The sequence below is a fragment of the Dendropsophus ebraccatus genome, chromosome 11 (genome assembly GCF_027789765.1).
Source record: "Dendropsophus ebraccatus isolate aDenEbr1 chromosome 11, aDenEbr1.pat, whole genome shotgun sequence".
Lineage (NCBI taxonomy): Eukaryota > Metazoa > Chordata > Amphibia > Anura > Hylidae > Dendropsophus > Dendropsophus ebraccatus.
Window position 1 is genome coordinate 67,461,360 of NC_091464.1, and position 18,462 is coordinate 67,479,821.

Genomic DNA, 18,462 nt, shown 5'->3' on the forward strand with positions numbered 1-18,462 from the left:
AGGTATAGAAGATGAGGGGTGGAGAAGAAGATAAAGGAAGTAGCAGGACTGAGATTAGTAGTATCAGGAGTGGGAGTAGTAGTCGTAGTGGGAATAGTAGTAACAGGAGTAGTACTGTAGTATCAGTATTGGAAGTAGTAGTTATCATAGTAGTTGGAAGTAGTAGTATCGGGTATATGAGTAGCAATAGTAATGGAAGTAGTAGTAGTACCAGGAGTGGGGGTAGTAGTAACCATAGTAATGAGAGTAGTAGTATCAGGAGTGGGGGTAGTATGAACCATAGTAATGAGAGTAGTAGTATCAGGAGTGGGGGTAGTAGTAACCATAGTAATGAGAGTAGTAGTACCAGGAGTGGGGGTAGTAGTAACCATAGTAATGAGAGTAGTAGTATCAGGAGTGGGGGTAGTAGTAACCATAGTAATGAGAGTAGTAGTATCAGGAGTGGGGGTAGTAGTAACCATAGTAATGGGAGTAGTAGTATCAGGAGTGGTGATAGTAGTAACCATAGTAATGGGAGTAGTAGTATCAGGAGTGGTGGTAGTAGTAACATGTTCATTCTTCAGCGCGGACAGGGCAGGAGCGAGCGCCTCCCATAGACTCCCATTATGAGCGGGAGGCTAACGGCATTCCGCGACGGAATTATCCGCCGCGGAATGCCGTTAGCCTCCCGCTCATAATTCCGCTAGCTTTGCTCAGTGGGAACGGGGCCTAATGAGAGTAGTAGTATCAGAAGTGGTGATAGTAGTAACCATAGTAATGGGAGTAGTAGTATCAGGAGTGGGGGTAGTAGTAACCATAGTAATGGGAGTAGTAGTATCAGGAGTGGGGGTAGTAGTAACCATAGTAAGGAGAGTAGTAGTAGTATAAGGAGTGGGGGTAGTTGTAGCCGTAGTAATGCGAGTAGTAGTATGAGGAGGGGGGTGGTAGTAGCCATAGTAATGGGAATAGTAGTATCAGGAGTGGGGGTAGTTGAAGCCATAGTAATAGGAATAGTAATATCAGGAGTGGGGGTAGTAGTAGCCATAGTAATGGGAATAGTAGTAGTATCAGGGGTGTTTGTAGCAATAATAGTGGGAGTACTAGTATTAGTTAGGTAGATGTGGTGGGAGAGAGGTTGGGTGCCAGTCTGAATCCTCATCCAAAATCTCCAGTCCTCTCCAGTAATGCCCCAGGAGCTGCTCAGTGTCCGGCTACTGCTGCTGCTAGTTCTGTTGTAGGCAGGCCGAAAGGACTTGTGGGTGTGAGTGGCTGTGGGCGGGCGGCATGATCACCTGGGTGTGGCCATTTTGTTGCAGAAGGTGGCTGGCATGATCTCCTGGGTGCGGGCATTTTGTTGCAGAAGGTGGCTGGCATGATCTCCTGGGTGTTTGCATTTTGTGGCATCAGGTGGGCAGCATGATCTCCTGGGTGTTTGCATTTTGTGGCTGTTGGTGGGCAGTGTGATCACCTGGGTGCGGGCATTTTGTGGCTGTTGGTGGGCAGTGTGATCACCTGGGTGCGGGCATTTTGTGGCTGTTGGTGGGCAGTGGGATCACCTGGGTGCGGGCATTTTGTGGCTGTTGGTGGGCAGTGGGATCACCTGGGTGCGGGCATTTTGTGTAGCGGCGGGCGGCATGATCAACTGTGTGCAGGCATTTTGTGGTTGTGGGCTGGCAAACAGCTGGCTGCCATCACGTGGGTGCAGGCGTGTGGTCCCACTCTGACCTGCAGGAGGAGCAGCTCGCCCGGAGCACCAATGCTCTTTCTACAGGTCGGAGGGCGCTTTTTTTTTTTTTTTTTTTGAAAATCGAATTCACGATTTTCATAATAACTGAATTTGATTCACAAACTCAAGGCGAATTAATCGAATTAATTTGATTAATAGCCCAGCCCTACGACATACTTATAAAGTGTATTCCAATACCTTTATGTCGGCCGAACCCACCACTGGAGTCAGTTTGTCTATCAGAGAAAGCTCTTGGCTCATACTGCATGTAGAGCATACAGTACATGCAAGTTGTTGAGAGCCATAATATGGAACCAGTGCATGATTATGGGGGACCTTTACACTGTATACTAGCCACTAGGGACATGGTGGTACAGTAAGGTTCCATAGTGAGGGAACGGCTATGATCAATGGATTCAGCTTAGCTGCCTCATCCACACAACCATGAGCAAGACGATAATGCACAGTCCATAATTGCGGATGGCCCATGGATGTTCTACCTAATCACGGACCACACATGAAGGCGATTAAAGTCTATGGAGCCTGGACCACAAAATGGACCGTATATGTGCTAGTCCTACTTTTTTGTGTTCTGAGCTCCAAGTAAATGCAAGGACTGTGACATTCACATTTCTGTGCATTGTCCCATAGACTTTAATGTGTCCTATACAGTCTATACTTGCGGTTGTGCACTTGTGGACCACAAAGTACTTCTGTGTGGATGAGGCTTAGCAGTTGTCTTGATGTAGTCTAAAGTACCTCCTGCCCAAACACCTTACACAGCTCATGGACAAATGTTCTCGACTCAAACATGTTCATGAAAGCTTAGATGTGCCCCCATTTGTTTTCAGTGGGAACTGGGAAGTAAGCTTCTAACATCTTATGTTCCCAGGGGGTAAAAAGGATCAACCATGTTAAAATTCTTTCATCACGGATCCTATTAACCCCCCCCCCTCGAGTATTTTGGCTGGTCTCACTACAGTCAGATGATTTTCTGAATGACATGGAACTTTTTGTTTCGTACTTTAATAGTTGGGTGCTATCTGTCTGAGACATCAAACAAGGTGATTACATGGATCAAGAACATGACTGTGTAAAAAAAAAAATCATTTGTGGTTCTCAATGTGAGTTTTATATATACTGTAAAAAAACAACAACAACAACAACAACTGTACCTTATATTGATCCATCTTCAGTTTAGGCATAATAATTTATAACCGATGAGAAACAACTATACAGGGGTGCCTTGGATTACGAGCATAATTCGTTCTGGGACCGTGCTTGTAATCCAAATCCACTCTTGAACCAAAGCAAATTTTCCCATAAGAAATCATTGAAATTCCAACAATTGGTTTCACACCTCAAAAATAATGATTTTTTTTTTTTTTTATTCTGAACAACATGAAAAACAAATGAAACAAACATTTAGAAACAGCTGAATATGTGATGATATAAGTAACTGTACAGTATAGCATGTGAAATATAATGTATAGTAAGGGCATAAACCTGAAATAACAGCTGCAGTTTGTAGATACAGGATGAAGGTGCAGATCCCCATAATGCAGTAGCGTTGCAAAACAGGCTAAAATAGAGAAGCAGGGCTGCTGTCAGAGGTCTGTGTGGGGAAGGGGGGGGGGTGTTCAGCATAGACCAATTAGGAAGTGAGAATCACAGAGCTGTGCAGGAGGACAGTGACAGAAACTTTATATACAGCAGTGTGAATGGCTGAGTGTAAGTGCAAGAACATTATAGCAGCAGTGTGTATAGCTGAGTGTTGAGTGCAGGCACATTATGGCAAGAATTGAGGGGATGGGAAACACAAAGGCTGTCAGAGACTGCAGGGAGCATGGAGCAATGAATAGGGCAGATGTGGGCACATGAGAGATGGGTTACAGCTAAGAGGAGATTACCTCCACAGTCCTGTCTCCTGATGTAAGCCTTAGCCTGAAAAGGATCTGCTATGATTTGGAAGGTGAGGGAGACTTCCCGGGTCAGAGTACAGTGCTGTAGACCCCGCTATGCAGACAATGCCCCTCCCCCACTCCCCCTCCCACCCAGTACAGGGAGCTCTTAAACCAAGTTACAATTTTGAAAAACTGTGAGCTCTTCTTGCAAAACGCTCTTAATCCAAGTTACTCCTTAACCAAGGTTCCACTGTAGTTATGCCTTTTATCATTTAAGAAATAAATCTGCATTTGTACAGGATGCCATTATTTATGTCTGCAACATAAATACATAAATAATAATAAAATACATAAATAATAATAAAAAAGCTAATGTGTGACAATGTGGCATGACAACAAAGGGACCTAAAGTTCCCTGTGCTAACACTAGTGAAACACTATGGCATGTAATTGCTATGGTTCCATTATACAGGTACATGAGACCTACAAGGGAGGCTTGGTGAGGCAGGCCAGATACAGTTTGTGAATGAGTTTCCATTGTTGGCATCTTGCCAGTTTCGTCCCATAATAGTTTAGTCTAAATTTAAAAGCGGTTTTCTTGAAGGCATGGCATTTAAATAGGACCGTGGGGTAAATTACACCTGACACCAGTTGATTTCAAATTATTTATTTATATATTTTGCTAACGTTTCCCTTTAAAATCTTATTGTCCTTGGGGAAAATAATGAATCTAATTATATATACAGTACCAAATTTTTTATTTTTTTATAAATAACTATACAAGTTGATCCACGTATAGATGCACCTGAACAAATGGAAAACTGTGATTGTGAATGCCATCCTGTTGCTTCACAGGATAGGGCACATCTGCTAGGGTCAGTGCCCAACACAACGGCCATTCTGAGAGCTGCCATTTTGGAACCTAGTTGATATTCTCAGATGGGAAGAGGTGCACACAGGACATACAGTATGTATCCTGAATCTGATGTTACATCTGGATTATTGTATTTGCTAACACTTTGATTATACTTTTTCTTGTATGTATGGCAGCATACGCTCACAGGACCCGTACAGTTGTGTGGGCTGATAAAAACGTATCCACCTGGAGCGCTGTCTCGGTCTCCATTATTTTTGCTGCAGCGAGGCCTCTGGATCAAGTCTTCCCAGACGGGCACCATTATCCATGTCTATTTATGTTCCTCATCGCTGACTTTTGATCTATTAAAACTTAATCCGTCTTTGTAGTTCTAGAAAACACTTTATTATTTTATCAGCATTCCTGTTCACTCTGTAATGTGAATAGGTCTTTTACGTGCAAGAAAGAGAAGGTGATATGTAGGCTTGCTGAAGATGAAGGAGGCAAGGTCGGAAGAAATCATTGCGAAGAGACATGAGAAAAGGTGAAAACATAAAGGGAGCAGGTGCATTAGGAATAAGGAACATGTTTAGGGCATGTTATGAAATGGTAGCGGATAATTTTACATACGGGTTAATAGATAATTCATGATAAGGTCAGGGCTACAATGGGACTTTATGTAGAGCTGCTTTGGTTTTACATCTTCAGTATTCAGCTACAATTAGAGATGAGCGAACCTGGAGCATGCTCGAGTCCATCCGAACCCGAACTTTCGGCATTTGATTAGCGGTGGCTGCTAAAGTTGGATAAAGCCCTAAGGCTATGTGGAAAACATGGATATAGTCATTGACTGTATCCATGTTTTCCAGACAACCTTAGAGCTTTATCCAAGTTCAGCAGGCCCAGCTAATCAAATGCCGATCGTTCGGGTTCGGATGGACTCAAACCCGATCCCCGTTCGCTCATCTCTAGCTACATTGCACAATGGACTTAGAATGGGGTCCACCTTAGTACCGTCAGGCATTGTTTAAAGGGAAAGAATAGTATGGCATGTAGTTTTTCTCTTTCATAACTGCTAACAGAGGTTCTGGTGTTAATGTGAACATAATCTGATTGCCAACCTCATTGTCCAGAGTATGAGTCTTCAAACTGCGTTCCTTTCAGTTTGCAGAATTTTGACCCTTTCAGTTTGCAGAATTCTAGTATTCCAGGATTTTGGCACACTTCCACTAGTGAATCTGCCCTTGTGTATTTTTTTTTTTTATTTAGTCCTGTTCACTGATCACTACGAATTGGTTTACTTTATAACATAGGAAAGGCATTCACATGTCAAGCTTTTATGATGTTCCTATACATGCCAGAGAGCTGAGGATCCAAGATAGGGGACAAGCTTCTTACAGAAAGACCATTGGTTCTGTCATCTCTATTCTCCAATTTAGAGCCAACTAGAAGTGGTTGTTTTTTCCATATTGAGTATCATGTAGAGATACATGACTTTTAGATAGCTGTGATAAAGAGCCACAGAGCTCAAAACTTGTAGCTTATGTTTTATGTTGTGCACACTGCTTTTAATGGATTCCCAATAGTGTTGAGTGGTCAAACTGTTTGGGTTCGGCAAAGTTCTCCAAATTCGAACGTTCAGCATTTGATTTCCCGTGGCTGCAGAAGTAGGATTGCATCCTAGGGAGTCCTGGAAAACATGGATACAGCCATAGGCATCCAACTTCAAATGCCTACCATTTGGGTTTGGAGAATATGTCTGAACCCAAAGTTTGACAGGTCCGCTCAACACTAATTCCCATTACATGTTAAGTTTTTAACAATTTTTTTTTTTTTTTTTTTAAATTGTAAATTTTTATTTGTTTTAAAAAGAAACAAGATAAAATAAAATATACAGGTATTTGCAGTCATACAATCCTCAGGGAATACAACTTTAAATGTAAAGAAAATGAGAGGCCTATTTGGCCAAACAAAACATTTCTGGGTAAATTGTATCAAAGCGTTACAATGGGCCAAACTGGGCAACTTATACAAGGTTCAAACTGAGGTTCACTAAAGAAGTGGAAGAACAAGAAACAACTTGACGACAAAACAAACAAAACAGGTGACCACAACAAGGGAATAAAGACATTGGGGAAAATAGGGGCTAGTTGGGGGGGACGTGCCAGATAAGTAATCTATTAGTTAACAAACTAATCCAGTTCTGGAACAGTAAGCGTCCCAGGGGGCCCATACCGAATCAAATAGAGCAATTTTATTATTAAGCGAAGCCGTAAGAAATTCTCAAGACCCAATTTCCTTAGCTCTAGAAACTAGTTCCAGATATGTTGGGGGAGCATTTTTTTTTTTCAAGCTGCGGGCTATAAGGTTTTAGCCGCAGTTAAAATCTAAAGTAATAGTTTCGTAGCTTTTTTTACTGAGTGTCTTAGGGGTTAAATTAAGCAGATATACCAAGAGGTCTAAACTTATCTGTACATCTAATACATCTTTGATGAGGGTGGCAACCTGTGACCAGTTTTCCCGGCTGCCCTAACATGTCCAGAAAATATGATAGCTTGAACCCACGGCACTCAAATGCCTCCAACAATTGGGAGAAAGCGAATAGTTCAATTTATGAAGCAATTCAGCTGTATGATACCAGTGCATTAGAAACTTATAGTTAGTCTTTTTCTAAGTGGTGCAGATTGAGGAGGTAGCCGCTCTGTCCCAAATTATATTATCCGGGAGACTGATCTAGACAGGGCCGCTTTCCATTTATCTATATATCTACGCCTCACTGGAGAGTCTTCACCTCTCCATCCTAGCATTTGGTATATATCCCAAATGAGCCCCTTGGAAGAAGAACCAACTCTACATAACTGCTCAAATCTTGTGTGCTTTGAGGCTGTAGTGCTCCCCACATCTGAGAGTATATAGTGGTGTAGTCAGGTGTAAGTGTATAGTTCAAATCTGGACACGTTCAATCTATCCAGTAGTCTATCAAAATATAGAAGGGTACGTGAGAGAGGGTCTACAACATCCACAAACTGAAAAAGTCCTTTATTACCCCAGATCTGTACTACTGGGTAACTCATACCCGCTGAAAAAGATGTGTGAAGAAGGAAAGACAACAAAGGGGAGTTCTTGGAAAAGAGCCCAAATCTAGTAGCACAGGCCCACCTCATGTGCTTGGTGAACTGAATAGGCCTTAAGAGAGGAGTTGAAGGCCAAGCAAGAGGCAGGGCACTCCACAGAAAGGAGATATGGTGGTGGGGTGCCAGAGTTTTTCAATACAAGTCCATTTTTTTTTATATGCATGATATGTGGCCCAGCAAAGTATTTTATGTAGGTGTGCTGCCCAGCGATGATGTATAAAATTCGGGTTGCTACTCATCACTGACTTTGGGATTAGGTGTTTTAACAAATTTCTATGAAAACTGGTATTGGAGCCTCTGCTTTTGTCCATGTTTTTCCTGATTCTGAGTCAGTTACCTGTGCACCCTTCCCCATTGGACCAAATGTGCACAAACTGGGCTCGCACCACAAACAATAGTAGAAGGAGTGCTAGTTTTCACAACCTAAACAGCATGCGAAATTACCAACAAACAAAAATGGCTTGAAAAATATATAGTAGATAAAAATATAATAGTAGAAAAATATATACAATCTTTATCTATTTCACATATATGCGAGGGACAAACATTTAAAATCATTTAAGAACATACACATTACTATTCACCGGTTCCAATCCAACACTGTAAAAACTGACCTATCATAGACAAATGCAGGAAGCAGCATAAATAATGAAAAAATAACCAAAATGTGATAAAACTCAAACCATTAATCCTAATACCCCAATATCCAAAAAGAATAAAGTACTAAATACAAATAGTCAAATATTACAAAATCATCGTACAGTGTATACAATAAATGCTGCTACCCCAGATACGGTCAGACCAGAACACCCTATGCGTTCCGTCACCAGGACTTTTTTAAAGGTCAGCACACTGATTGGCTGACAGCCGGGGGATTCTTGGAGGCCCCGAAGCAAGCAAGAGCCTGGAGCAGGTGGTGTATGCTCCAGGGCTGCAGGTTTTAGGGTTTTAAAGGGGCCGGGTTACATATGAAAATTCCACAGCGGATATGTAAGCCGACCTTCACACTACATGAATCCGCAGCGGACTTCACTGCAAACCCGCAGCATGAAATCCGCTGCGGATCCGGTGCGTGAGGCACTCAAAATCTTTACGCTACTGTAGTGCCACAGCCGTGCAACTGTGTCCATACTGTAGCATGGAGTTTTAAGTTGATTCTGGTCAGTAGCACATCTTCCGTGTACGGACCATAATTACGGAACGTGTAAATGACCCCTAAGTGTAAAGCAATAACAACGAATGCTAGAAAAGTCACCGGCACTACTCCAAGTAAGATCTGGACCTTGGATCGTTGATCTAGGACTTGTAACAACTCCTCGCGTCGGGGTGCATTTCAAAAATCAGATATAGCACTAGCAAGCGTAATAGAAAAAAGCTGAAAGCACTCACCGCTCTGATGCAAGATGTCTTTATTTCATGATGGATTAAAACATGGACATTAGTCCTGCAGGACGGCAGATGCTAACTCCTACACAAACAACTTTCTCATGACGGCCATTTTGCGCGCATGCGCGCTTCGTCAGATCGAAGTGTGCCCTAAGTGTGCCAAGCTAGATGCATTCATACGCAACCTACACAATTTCAGAACAAGAGTGAAACAGTGCCAAGGGAAAGAGCTTGTATTTATTTTATTGACCCTAAAACTTTACTCCCATCTTCTTTCTTGCCCAGGGCAGATGGCAGCGGGCACTTGTTCTACGGTAACAGATTTGTTTACAGTGAAATGTCTAAAAGAACGGATTTTTCCCATAAAGACAATTTTCTGGCAGTGCAGATCTGATGCTTATAGAGGATGCAAGTGTATTACCTCATTGTAAGTTGTGCCGCTTGTAAATCGATTGTGCTGATTGCAGAACTCTTATTGCTAAAATTGCAAAGCCAAATTAGAAACCATGAGAACAAGTAATTTTGTGCAGATTGATTTTCACCCACATGAATGTCCTGGTTGATTCTTTGCCAAGTTACCTTAAAGGGATAAATTAAATAGTTGGAATTCTTTGCGGAAGAAGTTCTCGGTTTTGAGCAAGGTAATATTCTGTTTATGATCTCTTAAGGGTTAAAGAGATTTTTTTTTTCCTTTTGGGTAAATTTTATTTTTGGAAAAAAAAAAACCCAAAAAACCTGATTATTGCGCAGGCTAAAATGCAGCAGCTTTACCTGTTGCTGCTGTCTATCCACTTACCTATTCCCTGCTGGTGCTGAACTGAATGGCACTACCTGACAGCTTGCAAAAGGGTCTGTAAGCAGGATTGTCATGCAGTGTATCCCTGGGGGAGGGGGAAGGTGTTGTACGCCACAACCTGAGCTCGACATTGCAGACGATTGGGATATAGTGTCTCGCCGCAGTCACTGATTGGTTGAGCAGTGCATCCGTCAGCCAGGTTGTGACGTAGCCGGATGGAGGGGAGCCCCCCGCCGTAATTCCCCTTTTTAATGAGATTTTTATGCATGAACACAGTTAGTTGCAAAATCATCATATTGGGATGTTGCATTACTCTCTCTTGTTTTAAAGGGGCCAGTTGGCACTAAATAAATGGATGTCCATGTTAAAGGGGAATTCCAGCGGGGGGGAAATTGTTTCAAATCAGCTGGTGTCAGAAAGTGCCAGAGATTTGAACGTCTATTAAAAAATCTCCAGTCTTCAAACACTTATCAGCTGCTGTATCTCCTGCAGGAAGTGGTTTATTCTTTCCAGTCTGGCACAGTGCTCTCTGCTGCCACCTCTGTCTGTGACAGGAACTGTCCAGGGTAATTGCAAATTCCTATAGAAAACCTCTCCTGTTCATCAGATTGAAAAAAATACAACAGCTGATAAGTTAGTTAAAGATGGGAGATTTTAAAAAATAAGTAAATTACAAATCTCTGACACAATTAAATTTGAAAAAAAAAAAAAAAATTGCTGGAGTACCCCTTTAAAAAAATATTGATACTTTTTTTTCCCAGAAACAGCTCACCTCCTAAATTGAAATACCATACAGAACCTTTGAATCTACTCTTTTTGCAAGAAATTAGCTTTGCTTTTTCTAATTCTGGATAACCCATGGCATGCTATAGGTTAGGTGCTGCCTTGTATTAGTGCTTGGATTTAGAATGAGAGCCTAATTAGTTATCTGATCTCTGCAATTGTGTCTGCATTTACCATCTGGGCTTTGCCATGTGATCAGCATTGCAAGGCTTCATCATGGTGGTTTCCTTTTCAAAAACAATCAGATTGAGCCTGACAAAATTGCAGAGGCACATAACCAATTTGGCTCTAATTCTGTAAACAAAGAAATGTAACTAAGCTGCAAATGTGGGAATACGGCTTCACAGGGAGCACTGTTTGCTGTAATTAGTTGATTGGGCACAGACTAGTGTTGGTCATACCCGCCAATTTTAGTGTGACTGGATGGCCATTAAATGTGTATGAATTGTTTGGCCTATGTTGTTCTTTAGATGTCAAGGTAAAAAAAATCAAATGTGTTCTTTCAAGGAAGGATACCCTTGTGAGTATGGCGCCATCTGCCACCGTCCTATTCTCAGTGTAATGTGGCCCAATCGGGGGAATGCCAGTGTTGGCACACCACCAATCAACTGTCATTAGCCTACATGGTGGTAGGCTATCAATTGTTTTATCCTGGAAAATCTTTTTAAAAGTATGGCCGTCTGTGCTGCTGCAAATTTAATACCACCCCATTAGAATAATGGATTTTTTGTCACTGTTTCCTTTGAAGGTATGCCTTGTTTAAAGAGCTTTTGAAGAAACTTGAAGGTTGTGAAGGTGGCCTGGAAAAGTTCTCAAGAAGTTATGAGTCATTTGGTATCCATACCCAGCTCGATGGTGGGATTTATTGCAAAGAATGGGCCCCAGGTGCCGAAGCAGTTTTCCTTACTGGAGATTTCAGTAAGTCTATATAGACCTATATCTTATATATATTTTTGACACTTTTAAAATAATATGCACATTTTTATGCAAAAACTGAAATATTGTAACTGTTTTTTAAAGGAATCTGTTAGCTTTAGGTACTGCTTGTGTCTCGGAGGCTTTGGATTTAGGCCACCTCTTTCCCCCACCACTCCCCGCCTTGATTGGTTGACATACAGGGTTCTAGCTTAGTGCTGGACATTTCAAGTGGAAATCCTCTAAGTCAACATGGCTTCTTAGACCCTTGGGCTCTTAGCATGATATAGAGCTGCAGAGTATTTTTAAAGCCTGCAAGTACTGACCACACTAGCTAATTTTTCAGCTATAATAATTACAGACAAAATGATATTGCGATAGCGCAAATGGTGGTTCTACTATTGGGTTGAATAAAATTAATAGGAAAAACCATAAAACCAGGCTAAGAAAATTTTGTGAGCATGCCTATGGAGTCTGATTATGTGAAACATTGCCCAGGCTGCTGTAATCACTCCAACAGAAGGGAAGAAGTAAAGGACCGCAGTAAATTCTCCTTAATAAATAGAAGCCTTTTTTTTTTTTTTCCTTCTAATTTTAAGATTGGAAACTTACAGCTTATTCCCGCGTCCTGTATTCTACGAACGGGAAAGCCATGTAGCGGACTCTCTCCTTGTCCGGCAACATTAATATCATGCCGGGCAGGGAAAAACTCCACTGCAGGAATTTCTCGTCTGTAGGGGACACTCAAACCTACGGTACTTCTGAGAATATGTATTTTTCAGACCAATCGGTGTCTGAAAGTTATACACTTTTGCAAATCACTTCTATTTAAAAAAAATAATAAAAAAACCTTCTAGTACTTATCAGCTGCTGTATGTCATGCAGTAATTGATGTATTCTTTTCAGTCTGACGCAGTGCTCTCTGCTGCCACCTCTGTCCATAACAGTAGCAAATCCCCATAGGAAATGTTCAAAAGGGAAGAGGTTTTCTGTCACGGACAGAGGTGGCAGCAGAGAGCAGTGTGTCAGACTGGAAAGAGTAAACCACTTCCTGCAGGACATACAGCAGCTGATAAGTGCTGGAAGACTTGAGTTTTTAAGTTGTTTACAAATCCATATTGATTCGAAAACACTTTTTTCCTGGAGTGACCCTTTTAATCTCAATTTATTTTTTTTTTATCTTTTGCGTCTCTTGGTCCTGAAATCTTAAAAAAACAAAAAAACAAACAAAAGCCATGATTTCATAGTTGATGTAGACACATTGCATCTTAATAATATTTTTATAGTAATATATATTTTTTTAATACAAATATTTTGTCAGTGGTTTTAGTTCACTTTGTTCCAGCCTTATGATTATCCGTCTTTTCCCTTTTGTTTCAATGCTGTCTCTCAATAAACTAAACGTCACATGAATAACCATACAAAATGGTGAAAATCCAACGATTCTCTTTAAAGTTGGGTTCATTTTCTGAAAATAATGAAGCCAATGAACCATATTTATTATATTTTTGTCTGTGTTCGCACAGTAGTTTACATTACGGTTCACCTGACACTGAATGTGGCTTATGACAAAAGGAAAAGGTGCAGCACCATTTTTGTTAATGTTTAATGTGTTAGACAATTCAGCCTTGAAAATTATAATAATAAAAAAAAACACCTTATGTATTGCAAATGTGTTTTGTAGACTGGAAAAAATAGGTTCTGTAAAACAATATACAAGTTTTCCTTGCAGTAGGTATGTGAAGCGCCCTCCAGGGTGACATTGTCCTTAATTTGCAGCTTTGGTCTTAGTTAAATTGTAATTCTCATTGAAATTCCCGATGTCTATTACAGACTATCATACCGTAGGGATAAACAATAAAATGACTGACAGAATATCAAATTTAGGTGATCTTTAAGGCCAGAACATATTTTCCTTTTTTAACCCCTTAAGGACCGGGCTAAATGTTAATTTTTGCGTTTTCGTTTTTTCCGTCTTGTGCATATAAGGCCATAGCAGTTGCATTTTTACACCTACGGACCCACATAAGCCCTTGCATCACTAATTGTATTGTGCAATGACAGACTGAATTTTTGCATAAAAAAAGCTGCAAAACCAGAAAAAAATTATATGCGCAGTGAAATTGAAAAAAACAAACAAAACGCAATTCTTTCTCTTTGGGAGGGCTTCGTTTTTACACCGTGTGTCCTATGGAAAACTGTTATTTTCTGTATTTTATATATTATATTATATATGTTCCTCAAGTCGGTATGATGAAAACGATATGCAAGTTGTATAACTTTTATATTGATGGCTCGTAAAAAATTAAAATCTTTTACAGAAAATAAACGTTCCTTAGAATCGCTCTATTCCCATGCTTATAGTGCTTTTATCCTTTGATGTATGGGGTGTCATTTTTTGCGCCATGATGTGTTCTTTCTATCGGTACCTTGATTGCGCATATGCGATTTTTTTTTTTTTTTTTTATCGATTTTTATTACAATTTTTCTGGATTTGATGCGACCTGAAATGCGCAATTTTGCACTTTGGAATTTTTTTGCGCTTACACCGTTTACCGTGAGGGATTTAAATAAATTAATATTTCGGGCGATTACGCACGCAGTGATACCAAACATGTTTTTTATTTATAAAGTAGGAAAAGGGGGTGATTTGGACTTTATTAGGGGAGGGGGTTATTTATTAATAAAAATACTTTATTCTTTTTTCACATACAAAAATATGAAGCCCCCCGGGGGACTTCTATGTACACAGCACTGATTTTCTATTGAGATCAATGCTGTGTATATAACAGAGCACTGATCCATCAGATCGGTGCTCTATTATAATGGTCTGCAGCAGACCATCTACATAGATTGCCGAGCCGGGATCAGCGCCATTCCGATGCTGAGCCCCGGCCGGCTCACTTGAACGGATCTCCCCTCTGCAATCGCATCGCAGGGGGGGGGATCCCCCACTAGACACCAGGGAGAGCGGGCACATACACTATTCAAATGCAGCTGTCATCTTATAGAGAAGCATTCAAAAGAATTCAGCGAACAAGGGGGTCTCTTTTCTTGTGATCCAAGAGTCCAAGGCATCAGATCACATTGATTAGTTAAAGTGATTGGCCACTTTATAGTAAAACTACTCAGTGTACAGTATTAGTATTTGTACTCACTGTATATACTGACAGCAGCTCCCTGTGTATCTCATACAGCTAAAATCATACTCCCCTCCTCCAGGCTGGGCTGCCCCGCTCTGTGGTGACTCCATAAGATGGCTGACATGGAGGAGCATGTGACCATGCCCCGCCTCCCAGTGTTCACCACTGAACCTGTGTATGTCTCTGGAGGACAATGGGGGCGGGGCATGGTCACATGCTCCTCCATGTCGGCCATATTATGGAGTCACCACAGAGCAGAACAGACTGGAGGAGGGGAGTCTGATTTTATCTCTATGAGTATATACAGTGAGTACACTTACTAATAGCGTACACTGACCTATTATACTATAACGTGGCCAACCCCTTTAATGTTTCTTTGTCCTGCAAATAGGAGAACATAGTATACACCCCGGCATTCCAATCGGCTACACAAAAAAGTTAAATGTCAGTTTTGTGTGGCTGCTATTGATTGAATAGCGGCCTTACAGACATGTCCGTTCAGGGCTCCGGCCGCACTCTCCATTGTGTGCTATAGGGAATTGGGATGTGGGCGTACACGGATGCACCCAAATCCCAATTCAGCACAAGTAAAGTGTATCTGACTGGTTCTGAAGATGATAAACTTCACTGACACCGGCCGTTCAGTGACACGGACGGGTCAAAGAACGGCCCGTGTCATACACTGTATGGACTCGACCTAAAACTGTATACTGTTCTTGCTGTAGCAATGAGGTTTTTCCCAAGCATTGAGCCTATGTTTTTATTTTGCCCATTTATTTTATAGAGTTTTATAACCGTTTTAATATGGGTATATTTTATGTGCAAAGTACATTCTCATGAAGAATCCTTTTTTTTTTTTTTTTGGAACTTATTTTCTTCATTTCAATGAAGAAAAAATTGATCTGTCAGCCCTTTATCTCTGCGTTCTAGGGCAGCAGAGATGTTTCCTGCAGGGAACCTATCACATTTACTCTGAAACCTGCTGGTGCAGCAGTAAAATTGATGCTGCTTGTACATTTTCTACCTATTGCATATAGATTATTGTTCCCTGTACCATTCCCATAGTCACCGTGGGTAGCTTTCTATTTGTCTGGAACAGAGGAATTTAAATCTCCGAGTGAACTTTAGTGCCGGCGCGTTTTGTCTCTTTGCCTGGAGCAAAAATATTGACAGATATCTTTTATCGTAAATATGGAAGTAATTTTGTTTTCAGTGCAAAACAGAACACAATGCACAGAGCGTGAATATTCTTAAGCAAACAAAAGTCGGAGCGTTTTATTATACAGAAGATTATTTGTGTGCACATGTATTTCCGAATATACATATACAAAGAGTAAGTGAGAAAATAGACTAGATTATACGGGACCCTGTGTGGGTAATAGCTGTATATTGTGTGGATGTGTATAGTCTCACATAGTCATGGTAAAATGGAAATGACTTATAATGAAAAGCTGCACCAAGAGGTTATTGTGTCTATAAAAAGTGGTTGTATTAAAATGAATGTCATCTGCGATTACCTTTCCAATCAGCTGACACTGTTAGATAGCAAAGAGGCACATGGTACCTTTCAGATATACGTTTGTGTTTCCTTGGCATAGAAAAGTTGTTCTCCAGTGCAAAGTGTCCATGAGGCATTTACATGCCCCCTAATTTCTGCAAATTGTAACAATTATTCACTCCACCTCCCATTCCTGATCCTGCTTGGAATTCCAGTTGTATGTAAATCAAGCATGGATAGGGATGGGAGGGGGTGGGAGGAAGCATTTTAGCTTGAAGCAATTCAAAGGGCTTAGGTTAGCCTATTTGACACCTTTCGCCAATGAATAAAAGCTTATAGATATATATATATATATATATATATATATATATATATATATATATATATATGTTATGGAAACACATTCCATTATGAGGCCTTCCAAGATCCCAGAGGATTACTTATGTTGGGTTTTTATGTCCAGGGAAAACAAAATATCCACACCATTGTAGTCATAGGGGTGTCCTGTCTCCGTCGGTCCTCTCTGCCTGCTTCCTGTGATGTCATGAGCATGCAGGAACTGCCCTGCTTGGTGAGGTAGTTCTTGCATTGTTGCAATGACCTAGAAGGACCAGTCACCCGGAAGCCACTCCGGGGGTGGCAGCAGGACAAGTGAGTATAGTTTATTGTTTTTATTACAGTAACAACCCCCCCAAGTATAATTCCTTTTAGAAAGTGGGATACAGCAGGGAGTAATGAGGCGTTAGCTGCAGAAAGAGAGAGACAGAAAAGCTGCTTAACGCATCAGTAAGTGTCATATCTTTACTGCTCTGGAGAGTTCATTGTGCTCCATGCTGCTGCTGCTTATGAGGACGTGCTGTAGAACTTTGGCGAGCAGGATCTCCTAATGTTTGTTTTACATGTTTTTGCAATTTTAGAAGTAAATAAAACCTTTAAGAACAGTTGTGCAATCTTCCTGTGCTACTCTCCAAAAAGATAGTAGTAGTGCTATTATTATTAGTAGTATTAGAAGTTTTATTAAAAGTTTTATTATTTTTGTTAATGATTTGAATACAATATACTATAGCTTCCAAAATTTTTGCAAACTTTACATATTCCTGCATTTCAGATGATTGGAATTTCTTTTCACATCCATATAAGAAGTTGGATTTTGGAAAATGGGAATTATACATCCCACCAAGAGAAGATAAGTCCCCTGTCATACAACATGGCTCTAAGTTAAAGGTATACTATTATTATTATTATTATTATTATTATTATTATTATTATTATTATTTATTATTATTATTTTTATTTAGGTAGTACAACAGATTATGCAGCCAGGTATTTGTTGATATCTATAGTTATTTTTATATCTGTAGTTTATCAGTTGGTGAAAACATTTTATTTAGTATTATTTATTTATTTTTTATTTTTGCTTATTTTTACAATTGCAAAGCTTTTTTGTAATTTTTTTGGGATCTCTTTTGAAGATTTTATGTTTGGTCTTAACCTGCATCATTTTAAGTGCTAACAAATTACACCTGCTACACAGTACGTTACCTATGTCTGAAAGCCAGAATTGCATTTCAGTATAATGACTTGCTTGCCCTGCAGGAAGAAAATTAGTTATCTCTACTATTTTACATTTCCTTTAGAAATCAAAGTACAAATACAATCCCAGTAAATTGTTGCATTATAACCTGGAGATGTATTCGGCATTGGTGCTCTCCTAATTATGTACACACAGGGTTTTTTTTGTGTGAAAAATAAACAGTCATTCCTAATATTAATCGGGAACACAACATAACACGTCTTCTGCTTTATAGTTTTGCAATTTCGAAGTAGAAATTGTTTTAAAAAAGTTTTGAAATGCTTATTTTTATTATTCAATTTCTGGAAATTACCACTGTGATGACATGCTAAAATTACCCCAAAACCTGTAGGTACAAATACACCTGGTAATATACAATGTGTAGAAGGTACAAATGTACATAGATTGTAAGCCCTTGTAAGCAGGGCCCTGTCCTTATCCACCAGTGTGTCCTGTTCTTTATTTATTTTTTTTTTTTTTACTTTGTTACATTCAATGGACAACAAGGTAAAGTCAAGGCATATAGAACACTGTTAATGGTGTCTCTGGTGTGTGGCAACAAGATTCCCACTATGGCTAATAATGGCAGCACCTCAAGAGTGCCCCCCCCCCACCCTCTTCCCTTTTGGTACATGGTATAATTTGCCCCCACACTGTATTAAGAGCCCCAGTACATACAGTAGTAACCTTTATAACACTATTTCCACCATGCAGTGATTTATATATTACATGAAAACTGCAGTGAACAAAACAAAGATATCACCAATGA

At 40.2% G+C, this 18,462-nt stretch overlaps 1 protein-coding gene across 1 annotated transcript in view; it reads left to right on the forward strand.

Moving 5' to 3' along the window:
* The window catches only part of GBE1 (1,4-alpha-glucan branching enzyme 1), a 140,014-nt gene that overhangs the window by 24,866 nt on the left and 96,686 nt on the right, over positions 1 to 18,462 (forward strand). The window contains exons 3-4 of the mRNA XM_069944615.1: positions 11,313 to 11,482; positions 17,229 to 17,344. Coding sequence (XP_069800716.1) covers positions 11,313 to 11,482; positions 17,229 to 17,344 — 286 coding nt within the window. The remainder of the gene's footprint in view (positions 1 to 11,312; positions 11,483 to 17,228; positions 17,345 to 18,462) is intronic.